The 27,641-nt window shown below is 42.1% G+C and overlaps 1 protein-coding gene across 1 annotated transcript; it reads right to left on the reverse strand.

Moving 5' to 3' along the window:
• Nucleotides 1-460: 460 nt before the first annotated feature.
• On the reverse strand, nucleotides 461-27,276 carry PSMB7 (proteasome 20S subunit beta 7). The gene is made up of 8 exons (XM_075112247.1): nucleotides 27,118-27,276; nucleotides 26,918-27,011; nucleotides 26,475-26,572; nucleotides 26,029-26,169; nucleotides 24,669-24,784; nucleotides 16,825-16,883; nucleotides 2,611-2,762; nucleotides 461-643 (listed from the first exon to the last, which is right to left on the reverse strand). The coding sequence occupies exons 1-8, from the start codon at nucleotides 27,177-27,179 to the stop codon at nucleotides 532-534; spliced, it is 834 nt and encodes a 277-aa protein (XP_074968348.1). The 5' UTR covers nucleotides 27,180-27,276; the 3' UTR covers nucleotides 461-531.
• Between the last annotated feature and the right edge of the window lie 365 nt (nucleotides 27,277-27,641).

The following is a 27,641-nucleotide window of genomic DNA, read 5'->3' on the forward strand; positions in this document are numbered from 1 at the left end:
ACGAATAAAGACGACCATGTCGCCAGGACAGCATTGCTTCCCCGCAGTAATGGCAGTAGCAGCAGGCGCCGTATGTCAAGGGCAGCAGCTCAGAACCTCCACTGCCCACTATTTTCATACCATTTCTTGAGCTGGAACTACCCATCAAGAAAAGAACATGTTAAATTAAGACCTGTCAAAGTGGGCTTACACAGAATGGTTTTACCCTTGCCGCTCTCGTTCCCAGAGCACAGTAGCGCAACAGCAGTGGTGGTCCTGCCCCATACGCTGGTACGGGGCTCACGACGCCAGCAGCCTGGCTCTTTCCCACGAGCATACAGCTCTTTTAGGGTCAAGTCCAACTTACTTTCCCAGCCCACAACACTAAGAACAACAGTTCGGTTCTGCACGAGCCTCACGCTTTCAGCAGCGTAAGAATGGAAAAGCAGCAGAAGAAATGGGCACCACATAAACACACTAATTAGGACAATGGTTAGAACCGCTTTATTCTGCACCAGCTGCATCTTTCCCAGAGGGGCCCCACGTGGTGCCTCAGGAAGTGTCCATGGTTTGTACAGTTTCATCCACCACCTCAATTTCCAGGAGTGCTACGTTTTCTGTGAGAACAGCAGTAGTTCCTTTTTCACACTTGTACCTACCATACCTGTTAAAGAAATAAGTGAAAATTAAGCTAGAAGATAGTATTGCATAGGGAGACTCACATTTAGAACTTCAGACCTGCTCAGCTTACTTTGGGCTTTTACAGGAAACTTCCAGAGAAAGTAAGGGACCCGCACTTACTGCAGCAGCTGGTAACATTCCAGATAAACCAGCATTCTTCAGAAACACAAGGGTAATTTTTTGTGTTGGGTTTTTTAAAAAAAAAGTTTCCTGAGTAACTGGAAAAGCTACTTTATCGAAGTAAGTGGGCTCTCACTTCAGTGTAGGGGTTGGAGAATGAGTTTAGTTGGGGTTTTTTTTTTGCAACTCTGGAATAATTTCACCAGTGTACTGGTGTTGGGTTTCCGTGCTGACATTAGCTAACAACGTTTACAGCAATCAAGCCATGCTTCTGAAATCTTAACTGCATCTGACTAGGGTTGTTTGACTCCCTTCGCCCACCTACACCACAGAATCCCAAATCTCACTTAAAATGTACAACAACTCCTCCCTCCTCACTGACCACCCGTGGACGTTTCCACGCAGGACGATGCGTTGTGCTTATGAAGCTGCACTGTAAGAAAGCCAAAAGCCCTTTAACTGGAGCAGCGCAACTCGGTGTGGCCTTAGAAAGAAGGGAAAAAGCGATTTCTTCAAACCCTACTATTTTGGCAGCAGATTGAAAAGTTGCACAACTTGTTACACTTAACATAAAAGTACATATTGCAAAACGCCGTAGCCACCCTGGGGGCTGTGAGCCCAGCCATTAGGCAACACAGGTCACTGAGCAACTTGAGTGCGTGGAAGTAAAATTTGCCAGCTCCACTAACGCTCACATTATGCTCACTTCAGACTTTCATCACCGCTGTATCCTGACCATAATCGGTGTTACAAGACCACACAGTATGTACGTAAGTGTGCCCACGCTCCCAGAGCTGGATGTTTTGACACAACATTTGAGAGCTGCAGAAGTCCTGCCTTAAGGAACCAAGCGAGGGAATAACCACCCTGTGAAGGCTCTACAGAACAGGCTCACAGGCTGTGCCAGCCTCCCCGCCCTGTGCTTTCGGGACAGGGACGCTGAGACCTGTAAACCGGGGAGGGGCTGTACAGAAATCAGCATTGTTGCTGTGGCTTGTCAAATGGGAGAGCTGGAAAATAAAAACACAAGTTTCTGAATGGTGGAAAGGGTTAAGAGAGGCCTGTTGGATTAGAAAAGCCTGAATGTTCGGAAGCATTTTTTGTTTTAGTTTATTTATACATGGAATGGGACTCAAGTTTAGTCTAAGTAAAAAGAAAAAAAAAATCTTGTGACTGCTGGCTGGAGCTGTTAACTGTCCCCTGGCCGTTCAGCACAGCACCCTGTGTTTCTGGGCAATTCTGAGGAGACTCAAAACAATGTGTTGTCTTAAAACACTTGCGCAGGGCCTGTTTTCCAGCCACAGGCTAGAGAGGGGCTCTAGAAATAGCATCACACACAACCTCGCAGTCACAGGGCAGAGCTGTGGGTTTCTCTCCTGGTTTTTGGTTGTGTCCCTGCCGTGAGCTTGCATGCGGTGGCCAGCGACAGGCTCTGCCACCTCCCCCCGCTATGGTCCGGCACAACGCGGAGGGGACAGAGCTGCCCCGCGTCCCTCACACCACACACATTTCAGCAAGGCCACAGCAGAACAAGATTACTACCTGAAGCAAAAGAACCCCAAGTATCTGCTCAGTCACAGATGTGAAACTTCATTATTTTCTCAAAGTGCCTGACCCTCGAGAGCAGCCTCTTGGTGTGGTGAAGTGGTGGCAGGTAAGAAACTTGTGTTTCCTTCACCCACCCTATTCAACTGCAGGTACAGCCACTAATGTGTTTTCTTGTTTAGTTCAATACACAGCTCTCGAGCTTTCTCTGACAAAGTTTAGTATTACAGAAGACAGGAATTGCTAGGAAGAGCATGGGTGACGTACAGCCGCAGGAATACCAACCTTTCCCCCTTCCTGTTGGCCACGTCGTATGGACGGAGAAAATCCAGCTTGCTCTTGCTTATGACACAAATATCTATGTTATTGCCGGAGCCCAGATCGTTGTATATGCCAGCTGCAATGGCATCTCTCACAAGCTGCTTGGCTTCCTCTTCCTGGAAAAGGTAAAAAAGCTGTCACTGCACAGGTGTTGGCATCTCACAGAAGTGTTTGTCCGTGTGGCAGTGGAAGCTGTGAGCTCTCGGAACGATAAATGAGATACCAGCGCCTTTTTAATCACCAGAGTACTGCAGAGCATTAGCAACAGTCTGCTGAGCAGTGGGGCTGTCTTCAGCAACAACCTTTGATCCTCTTCAGGATCCACCACCCCCCAGCACGGATCTGGCTCAGTAAAGACAGCCAAGGAGGCACAATTAAGACTTCTGCCTTAACGAATGGATAAAATAAATCTTACAATTTTTATCTTCCAGGCTGTTGTGCAGGTGTATGTTACAAGTTCCCTGTCGTGCCCTCTGTGTAAGAGCTGCATACAAATCAAGGATTCACGCTAGTTTAGTTACAAGACTTCCATAGGCCGGGACTATTTACGCACTCTCTCTAGTACCAAACTTACTTCTCTGATTCTGTAACATAACTTGGTCTGCAAAATTTAGTTGGCTCATCTTAATAGGCTGCTTTGCATCACCGTTACTAACTGTACCCAAGTGTAGTGGCTAATATTTTTAATTCCAGTCCTGAACACAAGTGCAGAGAATTTAAAGAAGCCTGCTGAAAATACTAGCCAAACTAGGCACCTCTGTCGAAACGCTGCACTTTGTAGTTAAGTTCTTGCCATTTAAGTGAAAAAGTGAAAAATTTGCTAGTTTCTTTCCTGCTGCATGCTTCAGCATGTTCCGTAGGTAACTGAAGCAGAACATTTCACGTAGGTCATCTGTGCAGATTGTATTTATATACCGCAAAAGCGTGTGTATTTCTAAATTACTTTGTACAACTAGGAGAACAGGAAATAAAGTCCACCATTTCTACTGCTCCTGAAGCCCTGCACTAATTCTGCAAAAGTTCTAATGTTTACTTTCTTACAGGTTTTGTTTCTCTGCTTTCTTTTTAAAAAAGGGCAAACATGCAGCTGCTGCAACATGCCTGCTGCACCCAACTGTGGGACACCTACTATTTAGAAGTAAATACCCTGAAACAGAGTGCAGTAGCGTCTGTGTTACACACAACATCCAGATAAGAGTCTTTCCTACAAGGAAAGATTTCATATTCATCACACTCTCCATTAGAATATTGTAACAGATCTGCAATCATCTTAATCCCCCCCAATAAAATTCATGTGTTCAAGTAATACAAGTTTTGATCTGCCTGACAGCCTTTACCAGAAAAGAGGAAGTTATTAGAGCTGCGCTGGCTCCCTCTACAGATCCCAGGCAGGGCTGGGTTTTATTTCAAAGACAGCTTATTGAAAAACCCCAGCTCAGCTCCAGCGCTACCAGACACGGCCAGTAAATCCTTAGTTTTGCACAGTAACTGAAGACAGGGAGCACAGAGTAATGTTGCAAAAAACTAAGGCATCACAGAAGTTCTAGAAGTCTTGTAAAATGCAGGTACAGGCAGCTCTTCTCAGTACCTACATGTGCCCGTCCTTAGGAGAAGGGACGCAGTACCGCGTGCCGGAGCCCCGCACCTCCGCGTGGGGGCCGGTCCTCCGCCCTGCACCTCTGCCCATGGCACCGCGTCGCTTGTGAGAGACAAACCAGCGAGGACGTGTCCTGCACCCTCGGCTCCACTGAAGCCCGTACGGAGTTAGTGCTAGTGCTCCGGTCAGCTGGGGGAGGTGTTGGAACCCAAGGAAACCAGACCTCGTCCGTACACACACACATGTTAATCTTTTCAGTAGCCTCTTAAGTACAGCCCAGAGCACAGGAGACCCCTTTTTTTTTTCCTCAAAGGTGTATAAGGAACGAGCATGTCTGCTCTCTTAAAGAATAAGACTGAAACCCATCAATGAACACAAAGTTGGATGCTGTTTTATCCACAAGTCACTCATGGCCGCTGCTGCTCAGCTCCCCAGCATGATCACAACCGAACACTAAGTGACCACGACCGCTCGTCATTGCTTCGCTGACGTTTCACACCTTTGAATGATCTCGTGCCGCTAGACATCAAGAACAAAAGAGCAAATAGTCAATGGTAATTTTGATAAATGCCGTTTGAAATCCGCTTCATTTTAACGGCCCCGGTGTCTGTGCCGGTATCCCACCGCACGAAAATAACGACGCGAGGAGCCGCGGCCCGCACTAGAACATCTCCGATGCGGACGGCAGCTGCACGTGCCCCAGCGTACAAGTGCAGCTGAAGAGGAGCCCAAAATTAGCTCAGCTACAGTCGCGACTGCTGCCAGTGCATACTTTGCATTCTCCGATGGCCCTCTAGAAAAGAGGGAACAGGAATACTGTTATTAGCAACAACAGCTTAATTAAGGTACTGACCAGGAGGGGGGCGTCTTTTTCAGTAAACCATAGGAATAGCAAAACTTCTTCCTTCAGCCCTAGTTTTCAGTATTACTCTTAAAAAAAGAAAAAATTGAATCACGCTTTCTACCACACTGACCAGAACAAACCAGCCATGATGTAAAAATAATTCCTGTTCCTTTCTTCGGTGTTTTTAGTTAAAAACAAAAAAAAAAAAACTCTGATAAACAAGTATTTCTTCATTCAGCTGACAGAAGACTCATTTCACCAATTTGTTGCATGCTAAGGGTATTTTAGTACTATAGTTAAAGTAAATATTCTAAGCAAAGAAGTACGCGTAGGTATGTTTTTAAAATTAAGTGGTAGCAAAACCAGAATAACTCTAAGCCGTTATGCGAGTGTGAGCGTATGAAAAGTACCGCTGTGTAGGAAACCTAGAGCAGATCACTGGGGGTTTGTTCCACTCTCCCTTTTCATTTAATCTTTTTTAGACAATGCAAATCTCAGTCCTCTCAGTAATTTAAATTTTATTTACTTTTCAACACGAACTCTATCAACCTAGATCAAAATAGTTCTACAGACATGCAGTACAGTCAGCAGTGCTCAGCTGTAACTGCACTGAGGCACCCGCTACGCTGAGAAAGTCTAAACTGTACCCTCACCTCCTTCAGCTGATCCAGGTTCATGATCTAGGCTGGGCTATAATAATTTCAGTTTTGGAAAACCCTGCTCCAGCGCTGTTTACTCCCCTCTTCCTCCTCCCCTCTTCATAATTTAGAAAGCAGACCAGAACAGCCACAAGGAAAAGGCCCCACCACATTTCTGGCTAGAGATCCTGCACACGAGGACCGCTCTTTTACAGTCACAAAATAGGGGCTTATCATGAAAAGCGCTGACACAGGCTGAAGTACAGGGGCACGAATGAGTCACTGTAATAATTAATCTTAAAAAACCCTAAAAGTTCAGGGTATATAAAAGGAGCGCTTCCTACTTTACGGTTGCAAAGACCAAGCTAACTGGGAATATCATTCTCTCGGGTCCACACTGCTTCGTAAATGAGATTACAGCAAGAGTGATGTACTGTAATACAAGTCAGCTGTGACAAGCAGCGCTTTATAGAGCTATCTGTTTGTCTCCATCACCGCATCACACAATGTGTCCCAGGACTCCAATGTGCAACTCCATTTACCACTACATGACAAATGGGCAGCACTTGTAAAAGGCGCAAAGAGGTCCAGATCAGCCGTGTAATGGTCACCGCAGATGTACTGCGGTGCTTGAGGGGGGAAAAACCAGACCCCCAAGTTCATTAAAGTGACCAGTAATGGATCTTTCAAAATGTGTCTTAGGAATAGTACAGTAAAGGCTAAAATAAATAACTCAGCATGGAAGGCTAATCTGAAATGGTGTTTGATAAATTATTTATAACACAGACAATTGTCTGCATTTAATATTGGAGCTACTGGTAGCGTCTTTAAAAGATGATTTATGTGTTGTAATGCCATTAAGCTTTATATGGGCCCACTGCTAGCTATAAAGTCTGCTGAGATTTAGAGAATGAGTTTTAAACTGTCACTGCAACATCATAGTAGATAGAGACTGTATTAAATCTTTACTTTAAACCTGTTATCTGGAGAGTTGCATTTTGTAGACACTCAAGAACTGATAGATTACCTCTCTACAGCTGCTATGGTGCAAGTCCCAAACAGCACCAATGAGGAACTTTTACACATTACTCTTGTATATGACTTGGATCAAGTTCCTCTTCTCACTTACGCCGTTTCCAGATTTCAGATGCTACCGAAGTAAATAAGAGGCAAGACTTGCCTGCCGAAGATGGGGATATTTCTACGTCATATTGATACTACCTTTTCTAATAGCTTTTAAACAAAGTTTATCACGATAACTCCAGCAGTAAAGGGAGCGGCTGGAGTGGCTTTGTGAATAGCATTTCCTCAACAGTTTTTATCTTGCTTGCGAAGTTACACAGGAGATGTCTTTTCCAGATCTAAAAACTGTAGAGAGGATTATTATTTTTTTTTTAATTCTTACGAAAGTGAAATACCTTCTGCAGGTCACCAGTACCCTGTTGGATATACGAGAGACAACGCAGGTCTCCAGTAAGAAGTCTTACCAAGAATTTGAAATATATTGCATTCATTCATATACCAATATAATGAATATTAGTATAGGATTAATATGACAGTGTGTAGTAATTTCTGTAAAAATAAACTTCAAATATTTATCACAACTGTGTTAAAACAGAATGACATTTGTTCAAGTTCTATAATTAAGAAGTAGATCCTACTTAAAGCAAAAATCCACAAGACTCGCGTGGGAAGAGAAGGAGGGGGAATCAGAAGCTTCAGGAAAGACACGGTGGTAATCAGAAAAATAAATCTATAAAGGAGTGTTGGGAATTTGGGGCTAGGAAAGTGATACCTCTTGAAGGACATCAGCACCTACAGAAGCATAATTAGACTTTGGAAGAGCAATCAGCAGACTACAACATGCGAGAGGACATGTAAGTCCGCCTGTCGGGAGAAGCTGTGGTAGAGATCAATATCTGACTGGAAGCAATGCTCAAATCTGCTGGCTAAGTCCAAAGAGGTAACAAAACTGAGAAGCAAAGTACTTTGTGTTTTTCTTGTAAGGGGAGGTTGAAAAGACTCCATTAGTGAGAATGAATTTGTTTCGGCTACCCTTTGAAGCTGGAAAGGGGCTGGCACACGTCACTTAAAGCACTCCGGTTTACAAGTCTTCACCAAAAAAAGGATGCATTTCAAGTAGTACCTCGTGAGCAGGCGAATGGCATGCCTTGTTTCATTATTTTTTTTTTAATAGACATATGCTACAATCAAAATATTCTGCTTTTCTTTCATCTCTGATCTGGTGAATGAAATTTAAAGGTAGCCAGTCTTTCTAGCTCTTCCCCCACCATCTTTTGTTTGTGCTCTGAAGTCACAAAAGGTAGGAGCAGAACGCTGAGATGTAACAGTCCAAGCAATGCAAAGCAGGAATTTAAAATAGATACGTGTAATGAATATGTGGGATCAGGATTGCCAATCACACAAACAGGATTGAACTGACATGCCCAGTGACCACAGCACAAAGAAACGTTTACAAGATAGAAGTTACAAGTAGAAAGAATTAAAGCAACGACCACACCAAAGGCAAGGGCTGTGAAAAATCAGACTCGGTAAGATTAGCAGCATCTGGGAGACCCGGAGCTGTAAAACACAACGATGGGTCCAGGGAACAACCACCAGTTTGTGCATAAAGAAGAATGGGTAGAAATTTTCAGAATATTCCCAGCACACAATAGAAAAATTAAGATATCTAAAGATATCTGGAACTCAAACTATGTCCTGTAATAGGTATAAAGATGGCATTGCCTCTGTTCTGCTGAATTTCAACCATATGCTACTTTGGAATTGTGTATGCTCTAAAGAAAAAGCTTAAATCTAAAGAAAAATACACCCTCCAGTATCATATACAGGTTTATTTAGTTCTACGGAACACTTAACGATTAAGATAAACAGAAATTGAGTAGTCTCTCAAGCAAAACAGAAGGGGGGGAAGTGAAATAACTCTATTACTTTGTGTGTTAAACAACTGAGTTATTTTAAATCTAGATAACACGTACCATGCTATTTTCCAGTTCTGTTTCCACAGCCTTATTTAATAAGAAACTGAAATGCTTCAAATTCCGAAACATTACTTTCGTTCACTTGCAGGAAGGCAAGTGGATGACTCAGTATTTGCACAAACAGTGTCACAGACTCACGGACTGTTAAATATGATCAGAGTTTTCTCTCCAGAATACATCCTGTTCAAATGCTGTGGAACATGCCTCTGTTTGGAATGGGAACTTTAAACACATTTGTCTAAATCCTAACTTCCCTGAAGCTTTCAAAGCCGGACTTCTATTTAAAAGAAAGGGGGGGGGAAGCAGCACAGAGCAGTTTCAGTTGCTTACATTCCTGTATCTCCTTGCGCCGCTGTACGCCCAAGCCTGTTCACCACTTGGTACCTTCTCAAATGCAAAGCCTGCCTGTGCCACCGTCACCGCTGCGGTACATTAGAAGACAAAAACCCAACTTCCTGGATATGAACACACCAGGGTTAGCGCGCTGCCTACATTACACAAAAATACAGAGAAACGAGCCTTGTGAGGAAGTAGCCATCTTCAGCACAAACACGGCACGGGCAGGAAATCTCGCCGAGGGTGCCAAGCGCGTAGCGATGCCCCAGCAGTCTCGTTGGGACGCAGCAATTCGAGTCTCCACACAAACGCGCCTGCATTCGTTCCTTAATAGATCACAGATCAGGTAGTTCCGTGCCGCATTTGATGTCACTTTTGTTGTGAATAATACGTTAGTAAATGTTTATTTTTCTAACAGTTTTCTGCTAAGACCTTTTCAAATAAAATGCATCTTAGTCCCTAATTATTTTTCTCAGGGATTACAGTTTCTCCATGTTCCGATGGTGGATGCCTGCAAGCCCAGACTCCTCACCGCCTCCCCCTTTCCAATATCGTACACCACACAAGTACAATAAACCATGTTAATATTTCATACCAGTGTGAAATATGCTGGAGTATCAATTCAACATCTGCTGTCTTTAGGGTACTGGTGTCCCGCAGAGACACTTTCAATTTGTAATTGAGTTCTATACTGAATTAATCAGCAGTTTATCTTTTTTAGTAAAATAATGTCTTCCCCACTAACCTGGATTTACATTAACAATTTATGCCAAATTACCTGCCAAGGCAAGAAACTTATGCGCTTCGGAACTACTATTCAATAACATTAATTCCTATATGTCATTCCTTACATGAGGACCAGTACAATACGTATTTCCAATGGTACAGAATTAAATTACAAGCTCCTCTCACAATCGCGGGATTTCTTTTAATGCTATTGCCATAGTCTGAATGGAGAAGAAATATGAAAATTCATTTAACCCATCACTTCATATGGCTGGGTGAAGTTCGTGGGTTTTTAAGGGAGCTGATTCTCAAAATAAAATTAACTCACTCAACAGTAACAGAGCTGTGAATTCTGCCAGGCTACAAGTTCTGCTCTGACAGTGCAAAATCCTCAATTTGCTGTACAGCGGCATTACCGTGCTGCAACCTACTGCACCTTGGCCACCAGGGAGCAGCCAGAAACGTAAACCATCCAAAAGATGACAAAATTACTATATATTCCTGCATACCAAAAAAATGAACGCCCAGCAATAACAGGTGTGGCTTCAAATAACGAAAATCTCTCTTCATATGACTAACTCACCTCTGAAAAAAGGATGGAAGGGAATGAAGATCAACATTTTACTCGGAACAAGAAGTCCTGGCCCCTCTGGTGATCCTTCCTCCCTAACACACCACAGCGCTCCATACAGCTCACTGGCCGGAGTGGAGGGACCCTCCCCTCGCAGCCCCGGCTGGCTCCCACCCACCGCCTCGCACCCTGTCGCTCTTCCCTGCTCGGGCCCAAACCGCGCCGTGCCGCCGCAGCCCTCGGCGCAGGAGCAGCGCTGGCGCTTCGTGCCACCCGAGGCTTTTTCCAGTACGCTTTGCCCGTGTCTTGCAGTTATGGGAGATGCACAAACTGAAACAACTGGAAGTGGAACACCTGCTCCTGAGAAGTGCATCAGAAATAATTACCTGTCCTACATCCACCCTGGGCAGTGAAATGATATCTTAACACGGAGCCGTGGTTCCAACTAGCTTGACTACATTATTACATATAAAGTTTAAGCGTTACTTTTATAAAGGTGAAGAAATCGTTGCTCTTTGTCACGCAGCAAGGCCCAATTTAAACTCAGGTAACATTTATTTCCCTTGACACAGCCTGTAAATAGAAAACCAGAAGATGATGCTACTGGGTATCACTGGTAGCTCAAAACGATACTGTTGGCAGTTTCCCACCCAATTTCTGCACAGAAATTGTGCCTTGCTGTACTCAAAAAGCACACCTCCACACACTCCTCCAGTAATCCTAGCCACTCCAGAGCACGTCTAGCCAGCACATTTTAAATCAGCCTCGTATTTCCTGTTTAACATGAGTTCCGCAGAGGAAATCAATCCAAGGCACAATTCTGTGAAAGAAGATGAGAATGGGACCAAGTGTCCAATGCGTCCAGCAGAAACCAGGTTCCTACTGAATAATCTTAATCTAATCTAAAAATAAGAGACAGGATGATAAGCCTTTATTTTTCTGGATGACAGTCTGCACTAACACCTGATATTTACCCATGGAAATTCAAGCCTCTGAAGGAAACAATAGCACGGGTATGTAAGGAAAACATGAAATCTGTATCGCCATGAGCTCTGTCAGAAAAGGCAGTGAAGATATGCCACTAACAGTCTCAGTTATTGTCACCGGGTAATGAAATAAACAGATACACAGAGCACATAAATACTAAGTTCTTATTTCTGTTCACAGAATCAGATTTTTTTTCCTCCCCATTTACTTAATCTCTGTGTTTGACACCAACAGGGGTTCAAGTATCTCAGGCAGGCTCTCCAGCTTAACTCTGATAGTCTGGCTTGATCTCTATTGTCTGCTGTCTGAGTTCAGCCGACAAACCTCCCAGCAAGTGGTCACCTTCCTACAGAGTCATTAAGCCTCCGAATGTCAGCTGGTGGGATTAGCCTGCAGACTTCCACACCTGAGCCCTGTGGCGGGGACACAGGCATTTTGATCACCATCACTAATGAATACAGAATTCATATGCAGCTTGTCATCACTCTTGAGCCTCGAACCACACAGATGCAGGCTAAGTAAGACTGATGAGACAACTATTGTTGAAGATTAGAGAGTTTTGGCAGTTTCCAAAAATATCTCAGTATTATTGTCAGTAGTTAATAAACAAAAATACCACCATCATATTGAGGGGACAGTAGGAAATACGAGCACAGAAACATTTGAATGATTTGTACGTCACCTGTTAAAAACGGAAGAAAGTGACATGTTTTTGTAATATTTTATACTATGCCTGATGTATTTTTTGCTGCAATAAGAGGGACACAGTGAAAGCTGAATTTAGGCTACTCTCCACTTTGATACAGCAAAGACCCTCAGCACACAACGAGCATCCAGAGAACAGCGTTCTTTATGCCTCAGCTTCTTCACTCTGCGGATATGGGGCTGCTCTGAAGGACCTCAAAAATGAGTGGCAAAGCCAGAAACAAAACCGTGGACCAGCCTGAGTCCACACATTTTGCAGCTTCCAGTCCTCTTCCTTCCTATAATTCTTTGTGAACACACCTACTCTGACAGCTGCAACTATCAGCTGAAAAAGGTTACCACCTCCAACTCCTCCTGTCTGCCCATCTCCTCTCCTTTCACAGAGGATTACCCAAGTCCGCCCATAAAGTAACAATTGCTGGTAAGGCTGCTCCCTAACCCATGTCTGTCAAAACCAGCAAGTTAGCAAAAGTAATCACTGTGAACGATCACCAAAGCAAACCTGGCCAACAGGTGAAGGAGCTTAAGTCTCTGGTAGGAGAGCAAGACACAGTTTTTCAGACAGCATAGCTGCTGCAGGAGGGTAAGTGCCGGTGCTCCAAGTGGAATATAGTCAGAACAGCCCCCATCGTCTTTTTAATCTGTTCCTACCCCTCCACAGCCTTTTTGTTTTCATTCAGCACCGCTTGATTTCCCGCCACACTAAAAGAAGTGGTATAATAAGTGACTGTAAAAATAACCTCACATTTTTGGGGTGATCTATTTTAGAGATGGCTATTAAGTATCCGCCAGGCTACCTCCTTCCATTTTTTTCCACCTATTTCATGCCCCTGAACTCATCACAAAGATTAACTTTCCTTTCCCTGCAATAGTTCTGCTTTCTGTGGCTTCTACCGATTCTCTGCCTTTTGGATCCTCCTTTTATTAGACCTGGCTGTTTTGGTGAAATACAGAAGAGAAACAAAGTTAAAAGCAGCACATTCCCTTGCTTAAACTGAAGCTTGAACTGAAACTGAGGGCTACAGCACAGCCTCGATGTACATCAAGTAATTCTTCTACAGACAAAAAGCTTCTACTTTTCAAACAACAGAAGCCAAATAATGGGAATAAAATATATAATACTGCCCCCCATCCTCCCTAGGAATTCAACCACCACAGTGTAGATAAACCCAGAATTCCAGCATTTAATACTGTAGACTTTTTTCCCAGATCGTGATGGTTTCCATATCCACTGACTCAGAGTATTTCTTTACTCTTGTTTAACACCAGACGGCATGAATGCATTTGCAAAATTTGACTGAAAGGTTTAAAAATCGTGTGGCTACTCTATTGAAACTCTGTCGAAAGAAGAATTGGCTGCAATGAAAGATCCAAGCTCAAAACACTATTAGATGTGCTGTTCTTCCACTTATGTTTTTTAAAGTAGATCTATAGCTGCCCATATGACAGATTAATATTGTTCCACAGTAGTTAGGTGCTTGGCATTACATTTTTGAAGCATCTACAGGCCTTCAGGGCTGAAAGTGTTCACATCTTCAGCAATCTATAATGGTTCCTCTAGAGGCCAGCACTTGCTTCATAATGAAACATGCCTCCATAAATCAGACTGCAGAAGTGGCACTCATGTACGTCACCATCTATCTTAGCAGTTTCTCTGAAGGATGTTGGGTAAAGATCATCTCCCGGCATTGCAACCAGGGAAAGGACCATCACAGTTGGCATTGATAAAGCATGTGCTACTTAAATCTGAAGACACACTAAGTCTATGGAAAAAAAACACATCCTGCTGGTGTTAGCATGCCTCAGGCAGTGGTAGAAGCTTCAGCAACTCATCTTCAAAAGGCAGAGAGCCAGAGCTCTAGAAACCTGCAAAAATTGGCTAAGCCTGCAGTCTTTTTTTTCTTTTTTTTTTTAGTTGAGCATCTTCAAAGTCTGCGATTCTAACTGTAGGGCACAGCAGCTGCCACTGCAGATTTGATCCTCTCAGCTTTTGGCAGCTCTCAACTTGAAATTCTAGCAAAAGAATTTTTCAAGTTGCTATTATTGCCTGTCATGGATTTATAAATATTGTGCACTATCTGCTGTGGCATGGCTCTCATGGGACACCAGTGCATGCCAAAAGCATAACAGAATGAAAAACAGTTCCTATTCTTCAAATAAATGCTAATTTTTTTAACTGTGCTCACACGATGCGTTTGGTGATCAGCTTCAATAGTACAGAATATATATCAGAGGCAAAAAAGCTGATTGTCTTTTCCAGTAGTATTCAGCTGCTACTTTCATTAAGCTTGTTTAATTACATTCCAGATGCTAATTTGCAAGTCGATACCAGAGGGTGCAGGACAGTTTGCCTTTGAATCATTTTTCTGTGATGTGATAGTCTTGAAGCACACCACTTCTCTCCAGTAGCCCTAGCAAGATATTCTGACAATTGGTGCAAAAGAAAGCAGTATTGATCTTGACAGAAAAATATTAATCCTCTACCCATTTTATTGAATTAACCTCCAGGAATTTTGAGTTTATCACCATTGCCATTTCATAGCAAATTTTACATAGAATACAGTGTTCTTCGGATTTAGTTTGTTTTCATTTCAATAGAAAGATCATTTGTTATTTTGTTACTTTACTGGGAAAAAAAAAACAAACCACATCTGACTTTAAAAGGTAAATATTTTAAGCTGGGAACCACAACAGAAGATGAAGTGTTTAAGAGTATAGTTGAGCTTTGTCACCTTAAACCTTGCTGGTTTAGTTCACACCGTTACTAAATTGTTACTAGATAACAATTGTGTAAAAACAAAAGAAGAGTTAAGGTGCACCCAAGCCACAAAGTTCTAAGTATCTATTTCAAGAAACTGGTAGGCTGCATTTCTACATGCTTATTACAACAGTGACTATCTGCTGCCATTTATGGTTGTGTATGAAGACAATTTAATTAGGATGACCTTTCTAAATAGGAAAGGTTGGAGATCTACCAATTTTTGGTACCTTTTTTGGTTGCTCTTGCAAAGAACGAATTAAAACACAAGCTTGAAATCTAGCTGAGAATATGATGAAATTTTGCGTTTTATAGCACAGCTCTGACATTTGTAGCTTTGAAAGCGGACTGTGATGCCGCGGCTGTCGATTCCAAGGATTTGTATTCCATCTTTCAGTATGAATAGCACACATGCCAAGTGCACAGTCACACAAGAAGCTGGAAAGAGAGACTCTGTCATTCTTACAGCAGCATGAGGGGAGAGGAAAAAAAATAGAGTCTACCTCTATCTAGTGGTTTTTTCCATCAGCCACCTAGTGTAATGCTAGTTACAGAAGAAACTAGAGTGCCTACTAAAAAAATATATTCCAATGTTTCTGATAGCATTTATAAATTACTGGAGGCCAGAAGCCCAGTGTCCTCAGATACTGCCCAAAACGTTGCAGAACAAGAATCCTGATCTTGCTGCATTTACATGATTTTGCACACCTACGACTACGTGACATATACTGACAGAAAAAGCAGCCAGTTCCAGGAGTAATTGGAAAACTGCACGTTACTAACTCAGAAGATGTAACAGGGTATGACATCACTTTAAAGTCAATTAATTAAATTTAAGATTTAGAGAGGAACTCAGTGGACTTACAGGATCATCACCTGAAAATATACTGCAGTCACACCAACATTTGAAGGGGAAGAAATGACCCACGGAAGCTGCAGTACAAAGATGAGGATCATCTGAAGACCTTTTCTGAAGTAAATCAACTTTTGCCTTTTCCATGTTATTCAGTGATAGTAAACTGCTGTAAGATTTGTTCCATCTGCATTTTAGGCTGCAATGATCCCAACTTAGTATCGGGTTCAATTCTCAGTTTTTTCTTTACTGTGAAATTATTAATCAATTGGAATGAGAAGGGGCATTCACAGAAAGTCTGAAGAGATTAACATGGTTTAAATGAGGGCTTGACACTACTGAGGCATTTCACAGAGTATGGTCACAGAAAGCCCTTTAATCGTTTTGGTTTTATTTTCATCAATAGTCCGTTTGCAGATAGCTGGATTTTTCACTCTTCAGTTTACCAGGCACTGAACTAAGTTTAAGGAATACTATAGATAATACAACAATAATGCGCTGCATACATTCATTAAAAAATAACTCAATAACTTATTCTGACCTTAATCATGACACTCCAGCTTTCAGCTCTCCTTAATGATTCTCCCTAATGAGCAACCAAACATTTTTCTATGTTATCAAGTTCATCAGCAAAACAACTCACAACCTTATAAATCTTCTGATAATCAGCTTTTAATTAAATACGAAGAGTGCAGTTACTAGTTCTGAACATTCTGAACTGGAAATGTAATTGGTTCCACACGCTACTTGAACATTTTTTTGTTGCTTTCATCACCACGTGTTCTCTTTTCAAGACAGAGAAAGAAGGACTGACTACTGAGGGAAAAACAGCAGTACTGACTATGCAAGGGCCGTCCAATTCCTGAAGTCAACTGTAATCAGCAAGTTGTACGTTTTTAAAGCTTTCACTTACATTCAAATCACACAAGTGTTTCCCTACAGGAATTTGCAAGAAGCTGTATTTCTTTAAATTTATTTTACCCATCAACTTTTACAGCTTTGCAGTAAGCTGACATTAGTACATTTTAAGTGCAGGGAAACTACAGCAGATTTAACTTTTTTAAAGCTTCAAACCTCTTAAATTCTTAAGATCACAAGAATTACTAAGGGAAGAAATGCTCAGCTTTAAAAAAATTCTTAGCTTAAAAAAAAAATTCTTACCTCCATGTCCGGTTTGTATTTATCCTCAAATACCGCCATAGCGGCTAATGATCCAGAACCTATGGTAACAAAATTAGGACACTTATTTAGCCAGTGTCTTTAGATAGAGTATTTTTTTAAAGAACAAGATAACAAACAGCACCAGCACACACCAGACCGAAGCCTACCTTAGCTTACTACATACACTCTAGAGTGCCTACCCTCTGAGTCCAGCTCCTCATTTAATCATGTACACAGGTTTGTCACGGTCCCCCTTCCGACAGCCTTTTTCTTTTTACTATTTTGAACACTAAGATATGAAAATGAGGTTAGAAAAAGAGAGTTAACTGAATGCCACAGTTTGTAATTCCTACCCCACGTCTCCTGTCCCGCTTACGTGCCTGGCCACATTAGAGGGTTTGTCACTTAATACTGAGACACTCGGAATGAATAGATTGCTTTAACGAGCTGCCCTGGCACAGTCACCTTCACACACAGGGATGAGTAAACTAGCAACGGGTAGTGAATAGGGTAATGGCTGCTGCCACCAGGTTATTTCCCATACCTACTTTAAGAGAGTTTATTATGCATTTACGTTGTGCCATTATTTTTACACTGAACAATAACAGCTGAATAGACAAAGTGACAGATATGAAAACACGAGTTTAACATTACTTCTCTTAAAGGACGCAGCGCAAGTGTAGCAACAGAACAGAAGCCATCTCTACCCAAAGCACTGTAACTGCAGCGGTTTTGTGCTTCCCGTAAATGAACACGAAAAGCAGTATGATACTATTTGAAACAGCAAACTTGCTCTGTTCACAAAGAGTGAGCCTTCAGGAAGATATCGTGTCTGTCTGTGGCCCTAACCATATTTCAGAGCGCGCTACTTTTGGGGAGTGAATAAAGTTACCTGCAATTTTTTACTCCAATTAGAAGATTTTCTGGCAGTTATTACTTTTTAACTTGTTTTGCATACCGCTATCTGTTTAGCTGGGTCACAGAGAAAGCCATATTTTCTATTTAAAATGATTTGTGTATATCGCTTGACCACCTCAATGGTTTAGTGAAAGAAAAAGGCAGCGATTAAACAGTTTCAAATGAGGTGTCCTGCTGATTTTATCAAGTCTGCTGAATGTATAATGAAAAAGGAGAAGCTGACAGTGACACTGTGGAGAAAATACAGACTACCTTATCTGAACCATTTAAGGAGGTCCAATTATAGATCAAATTTAAAGGGTAGAAACAGCAGATTTACAGACACAAATCAATGAACATGGTAATCCCAATGAATATGACAGATATTCCTGTTACAGAATATTGCTGTGGTTGAGGATCATTACCTTTACAGTACCAAATACATCACATCTAAAAGCAGTAGGACACTCTAAGTGTGTACTTGTATTACAGGCAATGACTATTCATTTATACCTTGGAGCAATACATGACTCCATTTTTTTAAATGCTGAAACTGGGAATAAAGAAGATTTTTTTTTAAGCAACTAATAGCAGAAATGAACTGCTGATACAAACAGCTGATATCACAGAACAAATCACAAATAAAAGCAATTTTACTCATCCTTCAAAAAAGGTCAAGATAAGGTGTGTCCCAAAGCAAATACAGGACTTGAACCATAAAATAATTCTCACTGTGGAATGGCATAGGAACATTTCTAATGAGGGGGAAAAAAAGCCAAGATACAGTCTCAGACCAAGACCACATTCTTATGACACTCAAATGCGGCCTACCATAAGCGGCATGGGAAGCCTCAAACCTAGAAAATCTTACCCTTGGGTAAGGGTTCTCTGAAAGAAATTAGAGTATAAAGACTAAAAAACATGCAAGAATGAAAGTATAAAACGTAATGTTTGACAGAAAATACTACATTAAAGCTACTGAGCTAAGAAGAAGTCTTAATTTCTCAAAACTTTTACTGACAAAAACACTATCAATCATGCAAATATTGCAATAACCTCATACATGGCTCAGACTGGATTCATTCTGCCAGGTCCTTTTTAAAAAAAGTTCCCAAAAGTACCTAAGGGCAAGAACTGTGCAGACTTGTATGAAAGAAAAAGGACAAAGGCAGGGGAAGAGGGGAAGGAACCCTATGTTACATTACATGAAATCCTTAAACAAAGAATTGTACTGTTAATTATTTATCTAGCTATATTACCAAGATGCAAATAAATGCCAAATTTAATATCAGCTATAAATACACACAGACAGTTCTATAATGTGAGTTTTCAGAGTTGTTGAAAGTCTTAATTTAAACCTACATATAGACTTTTACATCTAAAATGCACAATCCCAACGAGGTTCTAACAACAGGAAGTAAAGCTGGAAAAGCTTACTAAACTCAGGGTTTTCTCCTCTACTGCTTATAAATCCTAAATGTAAGGTTTATAAGCTCGCATTTTAAAAAAGTGCCTCGGCAAAAGGCTCACAGCACAGCTAAGCATTCTCGGAAAGAACAGATTTTTGTAATCTTAAATAGCACAATGAAAATTCTTTACTCTTACTAGTACCAGATGTAATCACTGTGTTTTTAGAAACACAAATAGCTGTATACTTCTGAGTTCCTGCATCAAAACAAATCATCTGCTGTTTGACAACAGCAATATAAACTGTTTTGGAAGATACTAATGATTTGCATATATTCGCCATAGCACATTAACTAAGAAAACCCCTCACTCCCCCTATTTGCGCTGCTGGTGGGCTGAAACCACCCCCCTTGGCCATCCCTGCAGAAATACAGAAAACCAGCAGTGGACAGTTGCTCACGAGCACAGTTGTGAACTTCACTATCCAATTACACCGACTTCCCTCTACTTGTCAAATTCCACATGCGATCCAAACAACCCCACAATGTTCCAAGTAGACCAACCGACTTGTGAAAGCTACGCATTGTAACAGGAGAGCTGGCAATAAAATCTGCGAACTTAAGTAAACATTGGAAGTATGGTTTTCTTATTGCAGTACCTATAAAAGCACAGAAAACTCAGATATTAAGGGTCTATGGAGAACGTGTTTGTATGTGGGGAAACAGCTGTTCTCTTGTCCATGTGTTCAGTGCCCACCAATAATTCATTTTTAACAAGCACACTTTGCTTCTATGTAGAAACAAGCTAACAATTCCCAAACATAATGCCTGGAGAAGGGTAAAATCCAAACACTGCAAAACATCATCCATTAATTAGGGATAGATGCTCCCACCTCAAACACACGATAACTGATTTAAGTTGCTACCAGTTAGGATTCAACAGTGCTAAGATGCAGCAGCTCAACCTCAAATCTATTAAAACAATCAGGAAAGCTGCGAAATAATGCATCATTAAATAGTGTCTTTAACTGACCTCAGATGCAAATACCAAACCAGATATTTATCTCAGATAGATAACTTTGGTTTGAAATCTTGACAACACACAACCAATGCAGAAATAGGAACTTTTCTTTGTTGGAAATTTTTTTTAAAATGTTTGAAGGTTACAACTGTTCTGTGCATGAGCAATAAAGATAATTAAAACAAAGTATAACCGGTAAAGTCACCATGTATTTGTATTATATAACACCGGCGGGGGAGAACCTTTCAGCTAGAGTTTTAAAAAACACTAACTGCTATGAATGGTTACACTTCAACCACCTTGGAAACAAAATCATCAAGAAAAAATGCCATATCAATTCCTAAGAATTTGTTTTGCAGATCTTTTCAGTAAGCTACACTCCAGAAAAAAAAACATTCAGGAAGTATTAATCTAGCACCTAAATATATAAAAGTATCGATTGCCAAACCAATTATAAAGAACTAAAGAAACTGAGATGCAGAGCTGTATTCTGAGGCAAATGCTTTTCAGTCTGATAATGAGCATGAACCAGGGAAGCTGAGACCCTAAGAGATTTTATCTTTTCTTTAAGAAACATCAGTTGTGAAAACTTATGAAACAACCAAGTTACTTTAAAAAATTTCTAAACTAAACTATAATAAACTCACTTTTAAAATCCCATTCGGTCTTTACTGGAGGAGTTGTACCACTTCAGTATAGATTTAAAGTGAAAGAAAATTATTGATACATAGCAAAAACTCCAGCCAACAATAATTTCCAATGTGTTTTGCAACTGCAGTAGCTTTTCTAAAAGAGATGAACTGGATCTTTTTAGCAGAACACTCACTGATGACAACTTCTTATTGCTAAGCACAGTCCATTTTCATCACCCAAGGACCTGTTTGCTACCTCAGCCTGCCACGCTGGAGGATGCGCAGAGCCTTGAGAGAGTACCATTTAGCACTTCCTAATCCATCAGTGTCAGAGCTCCCTGACAGGGCATTTATTCACACGCACTCATTGTTATTCAATTTGCTGTTCATTCCAGGTAAAAATTCGGTGATCTCCACAGCCCCATCGATTGGGATCATTTTTCACCCCAGTTCCTGGCTGAGGGGCTGAGTCTCAGCAGCGCTAGTGCTTGCTCTGCAGGACGACATTGCCAATGCATGAAGAGCTGATTTATGAATATGAAGCAACACTGGTACCAGGGGACTAGCCTTAGCCACTAGAGACAACTGGAACATACTTACTGTTTCCGAAAGCTGAACTACAGACTTCAAGTGCTTTAATTTTATGCATGCATTTCATTATACATCTTGGCCAGAAGCTTTCGTAGACAAGCCAAGCAATCAGACAATCTTGCATCGTTTGCTGAAATCCAATTTTGTCCTTTGTCAGCACAAACAGTTTAATTTGATGTTTTCACTCCTGAGTAAGCACCGAGTATCTTTTAAATCTCCCTTGGAAGGGAGGACACCACTCCGTCCATCCACAAACAGACTCCAGCTAAATAAAACAAACAAAACCCAACACCTCAACAACCTGTCCTATTTAATACTGAATTTTCAGAAATTAACCAGCCAAAAATACCTACTCTGATTTAATAAACTGCCCTTAGAACATCTGGGGGAAAAAAAACCCAAGTAATACAGTAGTCTAAGATCAAAATAGAATTCCAACTACTATCTCCAATTTGACCTTTGTTACCTTTTCTGCTGTCTCAGTTCTCTCTTCCATTTATATGCATAAGCAAATCTTTTTACTAAAATAAATCCTAGTCACTGCAGGAAGCATCAGTGTACTGGGTGTAGGAAGGTAAAGGACATTTATGCCGAGAAGGGCTTTGTTTGACAGCATGGACAAAAGTAACATGTAATCACCAGACAGACCCGGTGCAGCTCACAGCAAATCAAAGTTTAAGCTACAATAAACTTAACCCATTGGTATTCCACTTCCTACTTGCTTGAGCTTATTCTGCTACTGTGCTGTTTGAGGAGGGAAAGAGGAGTAGCCAGGATTTTCAGAAATGCTGCATTTTAAAGCTTTTAAAACATACGCACAAAAGTAAACGTGTACGTAACAAACTGACTTTATTCAGGCAATCAACTAATAGCAGCTATCGAGTTATAGTTTTACAGCTAACTACAATATTGGGTATAAGGCAATTATAATAATCAGACGTTTACTTTTTTATATCAAAGGCTAAACAATGACATCACATGACCACTACATGGATTTTATTTGCCAAGTACATCATTTGCCAGTTGCTAAGGTAATGGCACCATCTATTGGTCCAATACCACCTCTGCAGAAACTGCAAGTTAATCACAGTTCTTGTTACAGTTAACCAGATGATTCAGTTCAACAGCTGCACTGTTTCAGTAGTGCAAGGATCCAGAGGGGAAAAAAACAAACCTTTAACATTTCCAAGCATACAGTAAGTAGGTGTTTTATATAGAGATGCCAGCCATGAACAGAAAGAGATTATCTAAAATTAAAGTTACATATTCCCATCACAGCATTGGCAGAAAAACTGCATCAGACATCGGCTGAATCCAATTTACTGATCTGACACCCTTCAGTTTCAGATCAATTTTCTTTCCTGATATATTTATTTGGACTCTCCATTATACTTCTATATCTCTACCAAAACCAAGCTTTCAGTCATCCAAGTATTCAAAACGAAACACAAGCCTGAAATGATAGTCTCTTCTTGAGCGATCAGAGAGCAAAGGTAATTGCAACCCTGGCTATGTTTGAAATTTTACTTTTCGCAGATATATGATTATCTCAGTAGGGCATTAACCTTAAAAGCCACAGATAAAAAGAAGGGACTAGTTTAATCTCTTACCAGTGTCTCAGTGAGATCTCTTACCATTTTTTACCCTTTAGTCCCAGATTATTGTCTATAAAAATCACAAAAGAATCCAGAACTAATCAAACAAGCTTGACACTACTATTGAAAACACCCCCTTTGCCAAAGACCGGGCAAGTTCTGTAATATTTCAAGATGTGCGTGTCCTTCCCTTCAGCAATGCATGTGTTATTTCCCTTCTCAAAAAAAAAATAAGAGGATGATTGTGATCACTAAGGCTCTCCCGCAAGTCTCAAAGCTTCTCATAGCTTATTACTTCAGGATTCTTACCACAGGGACTCTCCAAGCATCCCTCAATAATTAAGGGACAGAACAAGATGTCTAAAGAAGCAATTTTATCTAGAGGACATGGACAAAGATAGTTAGAAGACATAGGAGGAATGACAAGTTAAACTCACAAATCAAGATTAGAGACGAATGCAGATTTTGTAGTCTGTAATACAGTGACTTCCTAAAGATACTCATAGGAGGCCTCAAATTGGGATGTTTAGCAAGGTCACAGGTAAATGGGTATATGCTCAAGAGCCATTTCACAACTTGAAATTATTGCTACTGCAAAGCAGCACTGAGTTCAAAAGTTTAATTCTCTCCTGTAGGTATTCTTCACTTTCTTCTGTAGAACCAGGAAATAATGGAGCAACATTTCTCCTTTTAAAGTGAGAAACACAAGGCACTCCAGAATAGCTGCTTATGATTTGAATTCTGCTACCACAAAGTACTTATTTCCAAGTTATCCTATATCCTTGTTTATAGTTGAAAAGACAACAAGAATATATCTACCACCCTTATATTTCACAATACGTCCTAAACAGTGCTTTTGTCACTGGTCTTGACAAGGTAGTACCTAAATGCCAGAAAAAACATGCAAAAAATCTGTTGTTTCAGCTCTCAATGTTATCATATTCCCTAAAAGGAAACTGAACGAGATGTACAATTCTGTGTACATACATATAGCTCAAATTGTTATTACAGAAAATGTTACCTAGACAGAAGAGTTGGGGTACTAACACTTAACCTGATGGTGGGCTACTAACACCAAGCTGACCCCAACAACAGACAGAATTGAAACTTCTTTACTGAGAAGCTCCAGACAGTAAAGACCAATTATTGTATGTAGTAATTAAACCAGGTGTTGCTTCACTACAATTAAGCACCTTCTTGAGTAAAATACAGCTGCCACATAGTAAGAAATACAGAAGTACAACAGTCCCAAAGGAGAAGCAAGGTCCACCTTTCCCCTAATGAAGCCACAGAAAAAACTTCAGGCAGAATGTAATTCCCCAAGTAAGACTTTATATGAACCAAGAGTTAAGGACTATCTGCAAACCAATTTCTAAGGATTTTTTTTTTATAGCAAGTTTTTGGGAGTCCCACAACATTCTTGCTTTAAGGTATGCTGGGGAACACACACAGCAACTTTCCTATTACCAGATTTTTGGTAGCTTAGATTAAGTCATATAATAGCCCATGATTTTCAAGTTTTAAAACAGAACAGCACACCTGCCTTACAAATATGGGTTCAACTTTATCTTTCAAGTCTGAGGTCTGTACAGCTCACAGCAAACAATGGAATTTAAGTTAAAACATATTTTAAATAATAATTTGAGACGTTCACACTTTTTACCAGGCAATTGTGTTACAATACTGAGGGAGTATCACTTACCCATGGTAACATAAGGCAGTTTGTCAGTCGATCCGTGGGGATATATGCTGTAAAGGTGAGGCCCCGTGACATCTACTCCCCCTAAAACCAGGGCAGCACCAATGTAGCCTTGATACCTAGGAGCAAAGTTTATATGTGAATCTGAAGGTCCACAATAAACCTGTCGTTCTTTTTAACACAACACATGCATTTGAGAACTTTTCCATAATTATACCCGGTACACATCTCTAATAGAAAGACCACTTTCACTATCAGTAACCAACATTTTAAATTAAGAAATTTACTAAAACATGGTGTATTTCAGTGTCAAGCAGAACAAGCAAGCAGGCTGGATGATACATTTGTGCTAACAGGGAGAGAATTCAGATTAGTTTTCAAGCCTTAAATGAAATTCCTGTATTCGCAATTACGTGTCTAAATAGATACTTCAAAGAAAGTGTATTCCTTCATTTTCCCCACGAGATGTTCTCAGCTGCTTTAACTTTTTAATTTATTGTTTTGTGACACACTTAAGAAAAGGCAAACTGTCCATCCATACAGCATTAGGCCACTGAGCTGAATGACTAATTTCTCTAGGTCACTCGGTTGCACAAAGCATTTTCTTTTCATCGCTTTATTTCACCTTCCTGAAGGCTTTCCAATAGCTTGAACACTAATCTAATACATGCGTTTCGTTCTTTTCTTCTCTTTCAACAGCATTTTTTACTTCTACAAAAGCCAGTGCTAGAATACTTAAGTTTAGAGAGTATGCCCTCAGTCTAAGGGCATGTTCTATGTCATGCTGCTAGTTAGGAAGTTCAGCTGCCATATATTAACAGCCTGCAATCAGTAAAGCGATCAAATACAGTCTTAAGATAACTGCAGTACAACTTCCAACCATTTTACTTGCCTATCTCACTATACAACCAGCAGAGTTCAATATTAACAGCTGTGGGCTTCAAATGGTTAAACACTTTATTCTTTTGAAAATAAAATGCATTTTGAGGTAGTGGTTCTATTGCAAGTCTCAATTTTACAAGCTTGCACATTACAAGATCATTACTGGTCCAGCCGACTTGCCACAGATACACCTCAGTTTTCACAGGTGTGATCAACAGTTCATTAAACTACTGGCCTCCTGTTTTTGCCGTATAAACACTAGCAACACTGTACTACTATAGCATCAATTCTCTAAAACACCATAGACTTGATTTCCACTCCTTATCAGTTCAAAAGCCTATGAAGCAAAAAGCAATTATTAAATCTTTCTAGAAGTCTTATTACGAAGGTTACGTAAGCCAAGGAAGGATGCTCCTTCACAGGAGCTTAGATATTATCTGGCGGTTTTAACAGCATTGCTAATAAACAAGAAATTAGTTACCTGAAAAGCATTTGCTTTAGCATTCGATTAGCTGTGACAACTCTTGGAAGTCGTCCAGTGGATAGTGAATGAAGCTCCAGATTGGAAGAGATCAGCTGAGTTGTCATATCAGTATCTGCAGCTGTTCCGGCACCGCAGCAACTGGAAAATATTATGCACAAGTTAAGAAAAGGTGGGGACGACAGGGAAAACAAAGAACTCCATGCTTCACCCCACAAGTAGAAATGTTCTCATTGTAAAATTGAGGAAATTAAGTTCTCATACAATCAATACTTGAAACAAGATAGCCTATTTAAGTGTAAATGAAACACCAAAAAATCCCCAAGTCTTGCTAATAAATTACAATTTTAAAGTACATCTTAATACTTGCTGTTAGCAAAGGACATGGCTAGAAGTCCCAATACTATTACCAATACCATTACACAATAAATAATTCCAGTACTTACTAGATGTTAGGGGAAATAAAGTGTATTTTTGAACAGTTCTTGTCAGCAACAACCATTCCTTCAGTTGCTCTCGTATCTGCTCCGAGGACAATGCCATCCTAGAGAAAGGGAGAATTATTCCCAAAGCCTCCACCTCCAAAGGGGACCTTCCCGGCACCGACGGGGAGACCGGCTGCAGGGCCTGGGTCATCGCCGGAGCCGGCCCGCAGGGCCCCGGGCGTGACTCAGCACCGCTGAGCCACCGCCACCCGCCGCGCCGAGCCGGGCCGGGCCGGGCCGGGCCGCCGCTTCCCGGCGAGGCCCTTCCCCGGGGCCCAGCCCAGGAGCGAGGGGCGACCAAGCCCCCAGTCCGACCCGGCTCGGCCCGGGGGCGGAGGAGCCGTCCGCCCCGGCCTCCTCTCCGCCGCCAAGCGCCAGAGGGACGCGTCCGGCGCCCGCCTCACCTTGAAGACGACGCCGGCGATGGTGGTGCCCGTCTTGCGGGCGGCGGGCAGCCGCTGTCCCTTCTGCCCGAGCTCGGCCTCCAGCAGCGAGTTCCTGCAACACAGGGCGGGAAGTGGGGCCGGGCGGGGGCCGCCCCGGCCGCGCCCCCCGCGCCCCGCTGCCGCCCGGGCCCAGCCCCCGCGTTCCCCTCGCGCCTCACCGGGAACAGTTGTCGAAGCTGAAGCCGCCGCTCGGCGCCTGCAGCACGGAGACCGCCGCCATCTTACCGCTCCGGCAGGGACGGGAGGCGCCTGCTGAGTGCTTCCGGGTCAGCTGCCGGCGCGCGCTCCGGGGCGGGGCTTGGGCTAGGCCCGCGTCTGCCCGCCCGCAGCCCGCGAAATGGCGGCGGGGCGGGGCGAGGCGGGGCATGACACCGCTGGGGGGCGGGGCATGGCACGGCGCGGCCAGGGGGCATAGCATGGCTTGGCACGGCTGGGGGGCACGGCATGGCTGGGGGGCTCGGCACGGCTCGGCACGGCACGGCTCGGCACGGCTCGGCACGGCACGGCGCGGCTCGGCTCGGCACGGCACGGCACGGCACGGCTCGGCTTGGCACGGCTCGGCACGGCACGGCTCGGCTCGGCACGGCTCGGCTCAGCACGGTATGGCTTGGCTGGGGAGCACGGCGGGGGGGCATGGCATGGCACGGCACGGCATGGCTGGGATGGCGTGGCACGGCTGGGG

The sequence above is a fragment of the Phalacrocorax aristotelis genome, chromosome 17 (genome assembly GCF_949628215.1).
Source record: "Phalacrocorax aristotelis chromosome 17, bGulAri2.1, whole genome shotgun sequence".
Lineage (NCBI taxonomy): Eukaryota > Metazoa > Chordata > Aves > Suliformes > Phalacrocoracidae > Phalacrocorax > Phalacrocorax aristotelis.